General features: G+C 37.0%; 1 protein-coding gene across 2 annotated transcripts in view; it reads right to left on the bottom strand.

Annotated features, from left to right (window-relative positions):
• Nucleotides 1-3,498: 3,498 nt before the first annotated feature.
• The window catches only part of LOC134535237 (uncharacterized), a 93,086-nt gene continuing 88,376 nt past the window's right edge, over nucleotides 3,499-8,208 (bottom strand). For both annotated transcript variants that reach the window (XM_063374304.1, XM_063374303.1), the window contains exons 5-6: nucleotides 5,947-6,096; nucleotides 3,499-3,771 (exon numbers count right to left, since the gene is read on the bottom strand). In XM_063374304.1, coding sequence (XP_063230374.1) covers nucleotides 3,600-3,771; nucleotides 5,947-6,096 — 322 coding nt within the window. In that variant the 3' untranslated portion in view covers nucleotides 3,499-3,599. The remainder of the gene's footprint in view (nucleotides 3,772-5,946; nucleotides 6,097-8,208) is intronic.

Below are 8,208 nucleotides of genomic sequence, written 5' to 3'. Positions count from 1 at the left end.
CGTGACTCGGTGCTCGACGCTTCACGATGCCCTGTGCGTCGGCCCCAGCTCACAACGTCGGTGTTAAGGGCCCCGCCCACCCGGGCTCACGCACGGCGCACAGAGCTTCACAAGAAACCACGCCTTTTGAAAACTGCTCGAGATATGGTGTTTGTTTTATGTAATGCGCTTAAGTATACACTGAGGGCGGACGGTAGTTATAATTACGTATTACCTTTTTTAAATATGGTATTTTCAGAAGAGAAGAGTGAAAATGGCAAAAACATGTGTTTACAGAATTGTGTTTTAGGCATGAAACTTCTGGTACAGATTCTTGAAAATGCTCAAGAGATCTGTATTACACTTTTATCTTCAGTTCTTTGCTATATAATGTTACGGTCACCGCTCATATATCATAGTCGCCCTACGCACTGGGAGAAGACTGCGCGCCAGCTCAGAGGCGACACCGCGCTAGAAGCACCAACTAGTCTCGCCTCACCGACACGGACACATCCGTAACTGGACGGGCTGCTGAACGTCCTATTAACAAAATTATTTTCTAAAACATGAAATGGATTTACGTGTAACCACCTACTAAGTATTTATGTTTTCTGTGCTTTCACGCCCAAACCCACTCGAAGGACCCTGTGTCGAGTGAATGAACATTCGATGGCTTGACTCATGTAGTCATGTAACAGTGCAAAGAAAATTAATTTTTAACATTACCTGACAGACAATCAAGTTCATTGCATTGTGACGTGATTTACACAATTGAAAACCTAAAAATGAATTCTGAAATTTGAATACCACTAATTACACAATAAAAAAATGGTCCTAATTAGGTTTTCAGCTGGAAATTTGACGATCCAGCTACATCTAACTAGGCCTGTGCGAAGCTTTGACTAATTGAATCAATCAAAGCTCTTTTTAATATTCAATTTGACTTTGCCAGGAAATTTTCTATTTGTTTTATTTGAAGCTTCGGTTTTGATGCGAAGCTTCGCGTTCGTTGCAAACCTTCAAACAATTGGAAGTCTCCTGAAAATATTTTTAAATTTTTCTTTGTGTTGTATATGTGTTGGTAGAATAAAATTGATTTTTTTAAAAAAAAAAAGCCACTTCATTTGCTTTTATGAATGCTCTATATGAATATTATGCATGGGTATTTTATAATTTTTATTAAAATATGTTATATACAGTTACCAATAGGTTAATCACTTAATAAGTTCAAACATTAAAAACATTAAATAATGTTTTTTTTGATACCTCATATTTTATTTTATAAAATAAGACTAATACAGCTTTGCAGCAAACAATATTTGCAATTTGATTTTGACTGCAAATATTTTAAACATTCAATTTGATATTCGCTTCGCATTAAAAAAAAATATTTCGCACAGGCCTAAATCTAACCGTTTAAATTTTACTTCTATTTAGAGGAGCATGAATTAATTGTGACAGAATTAACATACAATGTTATTGGTTTCTTTTATTACATACAAAGTAATAAATATAAAAAATAAAAAAGACATGGTTTAAAAATTGTATGCTTGCATACTATATTCAGTAAACCTACTTATGTATGTTTTGTTGCATAAGTTACCTATGATTTTTAACTAGAAAAACTTGAGCACTAGGAAACATATATATGTGTATATCACACTTATTACATACAAGTAACACTCTTTTAATTTAATTTGATCAGCTTAAGATATTTAGCTGGGTTTGATTTTGATTGGTGTTAACATAAAATAGCTAAGAATTGAAGAAATTCCCTGAAAGTAAAAGTGACACAGAAAAAATGTTTTTAGGTACTAAATGTAGAAAGAAGAGTTCATGTAATCAAACATTTTTTATGTGTGTATTAAATATTACATGTTTTTTTTAATGTATTATTATTTAATAATACACTTCTTCCTAGTAATAACCTCTTGATCTATAAACATGAAACAGGTATAACCACTGAAAGTCAGTGGAAAACAGCCCAAAGAACCTTTTAAACAGGCTGTGCTGGAACTACTGAAATTAATGTAAACTTGCAAATGACTCAACCCCACAATTTTAAGGTGAATTCGTCTACTTGCAATTTTATGTTAGGTTTTATTCATCCTAATTCATGGCAAGAAAGGTCACAAATCACATTTTAATAAAACCTTTTTGAGGTTGTTGCTTCAGGTTTCAGGGCTGCAAATCTGACTGCAGAAATAATGACCATAAATTCAGAAATCTTAAGCCGTAAAATGCTATTCAAAATTCGTAACATACTGCAATTTATGGCCAATGATAATGATAATAATAAATGCAAAATGAGAAAGAAAAGACACCTTGTTAATAGTTTATACAGATAGACATATAGTAATTTTAACAGCACTGAGGAATTATTTGTGATGCACTTCAGTGGTTTGCGAGTAAGGAACAAATGCTGTAATGAGTTTTCAACTGGCAGCACGCACATAAAACAACTGTCTTGTCAGCCCTAGAGTACAGATTTAAAAGGGCTCTTGTTAGTAACTATATAAAGTCAAGGTGTTACTTTCAAAAAAAAATTAAAAAAAAAAAACATTAATCACCCACACAGTAGGAAATAATTACATAAACTTATTGAGTACATACTTATAATTTATTTATGTACAATATCACCTTTTGAGCAACCAAACTGAGCTCTGGTAGGAGTTATTATATAATTAAATAGTAACGCCTAAAAGCCATTTGATTTTAATGTTTTTGAATTATCTAAATCATAAAATCACTTTCAAAAATTCTAAAGTGAGCTTCCTACATAATCTTTGGCTTCCATTACACATTTCATTGACACTTCTGACATAGAATAAAAGCACATCATTCATGAAAACTTAACAAACAATTACTAACACACTGAAGATTACAAGAAGCTGCCCATTAAAATGGACTTGACATTCCACACATTCGCATGTAATATTTGGTTAGTGTACGAGAACCAACAACAAAAACGACACTCAGTTACAATTGGGAAAAATTAGTGGCCGTAGCACAAAGATAAAATTTTTTTACATGATCTTGGTGCACCACTTGTACTTTGGTGGAACACATACGAACACTAATCCAACACATTGCTTCAGTCATAGTAAGCTCAAATTAAACTAGCCCTATTCCGTCCTTGTTAGTACAAACATTTTTAAACCACAGCTTCTAGCCGTCAGCAACTTGAGATCACGAGTTTCATTTGAGAATGATATTTGTTTTGAGATTGTACATTTCCCAACCAAGTGCAAAGGAAACAGTTACTTAACGTGGATCCTAATTTTTCAGAGACGATGGCCAACGAAATATAAAACTAAGTGCCCGCTTGCGATAAACTGTTTACAAACACTTTTAGATTGATTATAACTAGTATTATTTTTCAGGTCATTATTTCCCTAAGTGTTGTATATATATAAAAAAAGAAACTAGCTATGTTCAGTTTCACCACACGGTATGTCGGATGAAGTGCCTGCGATGCTGCCTACGGAACTGAAACGCCGCTGCAACTAGACTGGCCTGTGACTCGAAGAAGCGCGTCGAGAACTTCCCGGGGGAAGAGCGCGTGTCAGCGCGGGGCGTCAGCAGGGCGTCTCCCGCAGCCCGGGGAGCCCCGGGGACGGTCAGCCCTTGCCCTCCTCCGGCAGGACTATGGACACGGACTTGCGCGGGCCGCCCCTCGCGCTGGGCCGGGACTCCCCCGCCTCCGGCCCCGTCGTCGCGGGGGCCACCACGGTGATCCCCGGGGGCGGCGCGAAGCCCTCCTCCATCGCCGCCAGGGGCGGAGACAGCGTCCTGCGCACACGTGAGCCACACACGGCTGCAGTCCTGTCTCTCTCTCCAGCGGTAGTAGGACGGCAACTACAAGTCTATAATAGCAGGGCCGGCGCGTCCATACAGGCGAACCAGGCAACCGCCTAGGGCGCCAAGTAGCTGGGGGCGGCGCAGCACGACACATAACAGCTCATATAACATGTTTAACGATTATTGAAACTACATGAAAATTGATTTTTGTAACAGTTTGGAATGTTTATATTGATATATGTAATTATTTAAAGTCCACGGTGACCTGTTTATGATTTGTAATAAGTAAAAAAGTAAAAAAAAAACTTAAGCCTGCTTACATTTGATTGTTGACAAAATATTAGGCTTACGTGATATATTTTGAGGCAAGGAAAATTTTTTTTGGGGTTTCCGGCAAGGGAGGGGGGGGAAGGGGGCATTAAGGTTTTCGTCTAGGGTGCCAATTTACCTTCCACCGGCCCTGTATAATAGTCTATAAGAGTTTAAGAGTACATACCTCCTTTTAATAGTCGTTTAACTTCCACTTTATGTACAATTAACAGAAATAATGATCTTATCTTTAGGCTAATAACCAACTTTAATAAATTCGATAAAGACTTTAATTATTTTCCTTAGTTCTTGATGATTAGGTGTGTTTTAGTTCTGTGTTGTCTAAATTGTAACATTTGAATTTTGGTTTATTGTCTTTGTTATGTGTGTTTTGTTTTTATATTGTATTGTTTTGTGTTTTTCATTTATGTTTATTATTGTGAGTGTATTTGGGTCTAATTGTGTGCCTACCATTAAAGGCTTTGTCCTGTTAGTTGGCATGTTATAATTAGAAATAAATAAAATAAATAAATATATAAATAACCAAACAAAGAGCTTGTGTAACCCAGTACACGTGATAGAAGTGAAACTTCTCTGGCGATTCAAACATCGACTCTTAGTAAGGGGTAAAATGGCAGAGAGAGAGAGAGAGAGAGAGAGAGAAAGAAGACCATTTTCTAAATAAATATTACTCCCTGTTGAAATACTCACACCATAAAGAAAAACTGTGTGTTCGCGAATATTGTGATATTTGATTAGAATGGAGGGGGGAAAAAAAAAAATTCCATAAAACACAGTTTGACATTTATGTTTATCAAACCTGTTTAACAGTCACGATTTTGCAACAATCGTGTTTGAGGCTAAGACGATTTGTTGAAAAAATTTTTACTTGTACCGCAACATTATTCACACAGTGTTTTATATTAATTAATAATATTCTATTTTATGTATGTAACCAGATTAACAAAACAACTTACAAACATGTATATTACTAGCTTTTTATTTTACTGTAGTTTGGTTGCAAGACATCATCAAACTTAAATATTGAAAAAAAGAATATTAAAACTTGCGATGGAAAGACAAGGCACTTTCTTTGAATGGTTCTTGCAGCGTAAAAAATTTATTTAAAATGCTTTTTGTTGGACACTCAACATCGCTGGTTGCACTGTGTGTCAAGAATAAACAAAAGAGGTGAATACTCAAAACACAGAGAAAACAAGTCAAAATAAGCCGATGCCAAAAGCTCAAATTATAGACAGCCCAGAAAATTCAGTGGAACGAATAATTAGTCTGCGCCATTAACTTTTGGCATCTGCTGATTTTAGCTAGTTTTCAGTGTGTTTGCATATTTAACTTTTTGGTCCGTTACAGCCTTGGTTTATTATGACAGAGAGATGGGCATAGATCCTGGGGGAGGGGGCAGTGGGACCCGGGGGAAAGGGGAAGAGGGCAGCGGACAGGGGGGGAGGGACCCGGGCCCCCTGGAATTAAGAAGCCCCTCATTAAGGCGGCCCGTTTGCACTTACAAAAACGTGCACGAAAACAGGTCTGATGATCATAAGAGTAAAAATTTTGTTTTATGGATAACCTTGTGTACATTTAAAATGTTTTCTGCACATTGCATGGGTAGGTAGCACACAACATGCGATGGAGAGTGTAACCAGCGGTGGTGACTGCCAAAGGAACGTGTAGCGGGGGCGGGGGGACTATACCTGTGCAGCGACTGCGGGGAGAGAGACGGCGGGGTGGGGGGACTATACCTGTGCAGCGACTGCGGAGAGAGAGACGGCGGGGTGGGGGGGACTATACCTGTGCAGCGACTGCGGAGAGAGAGACGGCGGGGTGGGGGGACTATACCTGTGCAGCGACTGCGGGGAGAGAGACGGCGGGGTGGGGGTGCGGGACAGCGGGAAGCTGGCCACCTCGCGCGACACCGACAGCGACCGGATGCTGCCGAACGTCTGGTCCGGGGAGATGTTGGTCCCGGCCGCCAGCACCATGCCGCTGCTGCCGACACAACAACAAACCATTCACAGGCGGGCTAGGGTTCAACAAGTTGTGAGCACATGATCATAAATATGCTTGATTGGTATGAGTTTTCAATTTAAAAATAAAAATCATGCCAAGTCAATAATGAATGCGACGAACTCTAGGTAGGGGCTCATTTTTCATTCAAACATCACATATAAGCACAGGAACCAAAATAAGAGTGTACGGCCACCACGTGGAATAGGGGATAAATTTCACACTTTGGCAAATCACTTGAAAAGGAGTGTACACAGATTGAATTGGGGGGGGGGGGGAAGAGAGAGAGAGAGAGAGAGAGAGAGAGAGAAATTATCACTGCCCCCACCTCCAGGGAAAGCCTAAAAAATCTATATAAATCAATCATTCCCACCAACAAAAGGAAACCATTTATTTGATTTGAAAGCAAACAGCAGGAAAGGTGCTTGTAAAAACAACCCCCTCCCCCTCAATCCCTCCAATGACATGCTCTTCTACTTAAACAATAAAACTAAACAATAGTGTACACAATGGAGGTGCGCAATTGTAACAAACACGGCAACATAAAAATCTGCAGAAAGTCTAATAGTTGTCTGACTGTACTTCATGCCAGAACCACAAAAGCGAGATGGCGATGATGCAAACATTTCTTACCAATCATATTCAACACATTTACGATGGCAGCAGGATGTACAATTATTATTCTTGTAATTTTAAGGTTTTGTGCACCAAATTTATCTGCGAAATCTGTGAACTGAAATCTCTGAACTGTGATTTTTTTTTACAAATGATGTTAGATTTTAATTAAAATATTTCTCTAAAATACATCGGCTAAAATAAACCTGCAAGCAATGATGGCTGTTGTATGTTTGGTATGCAGCAACAAGAAACATTTTATATAAAGTTGTTTATTTTAGGTTGTCACACAGGAAAAATCACACTCTTACAATAACCCGAAATGTTCAGATGAGTCATCGCCTCAACTCACCCTGAACGGGTAAAGAAGTTTCACTTCAAAAAGTGTTTCATGCTGCGTGGCAATGCTGGCATGTTTTAAAGAGGTAGTATCCTAAATTAAAATACTCATATAAATTTGTGATTTTTTTATCAAGATTTTAAATAAATTTATAATGTAACCACGGATTATAATTTATTAATCATTGTGTTAATTTAATACGTGTTTGATAACAGTTTTGATCAATTATATGTCCATTCACATTTATTTCAGTCCTTGCATGGACAGAGCACGTAAATGTGATCTACACAGTTTTGAATTAAACATGTGTATGTGGCCTTTGCAGCGATAGTTTTTATTTTTTAAATATCATTTGTTGTAAATTAATAAAAATTTGTTTTTATAAAAAAGAGCATATACGCATCAAATTTTCAGGGTTTTGTAAAAATATTTTTTTTTTATTTATATATAAATTATTGCTTTCATAAAAATAAATCATTTATAAGAAAATTATTTCATAACAAAGTTTAATTTAATATTGTTTGTACACACAATTTCATATTCTCTCAACTAGTGTTAACAGTGAAATGTAGATCTGCCTTTAAGGTGCTCAAAACTATTCAATAACTCTTATTAAAGTAATAAAACAATGCAGCAATTATCATCTATAGGTATATTATTTATGAAATTTAAATAACTGGCAAAAAAGGAAAATTATAGATGTGATATAGTTTAGAAGTCTACCATCCTAATGGGAATTATAATTTGCCAATTTTATTTTGTTTTAAACCCTAGCTAGAGCATTGGGTACAGATTAATTATTTAAACCTATGGCCATCAAAACACAGGTCCTAGTTCTGCACACTTTGCCAACCAGTATGGTGTATGTGGCTGTCATGTTATCTGCAGGTGCGGAAACAATCAGTTACTTCCTCCTTACCACTGTAAGTTTAAACATTTAGTTAATACAAGACTATAACAAAATATGTAAGGCTATATATAGAAGATTCAAGATGGCTTCAAAAATAACAGTTGGCTCTTAAACCACTTGACCACTAACTTTGGAATACATCATTATTATGGACATACATACACAATTGCTAGTTAGCACTGGTTGGCATAGAGAAAACCCGAACGGACAAGAAAAAAAAACATAAAAG

This window comes from Bacillus rossius, chromosome 8, assembly GCF_032445375.1.
Source record: "Bacillus rossius redtenbacheri isolate Brsri chromosome 8, Brsri_v3, whole genome shotgun sequence".
Classification (NCBI taxonomy): Eukaryota; Metazoa; Arthropoda; class Insecta; order Phasmatodea; family Bacillidae; genus Bacillus; species Bacillus rossius.
The sequence above is the reverse complement of the archived record's forward strand: the minus strand, read 5'-3'. Positions and strand labels throughout refer to the sequence as shown.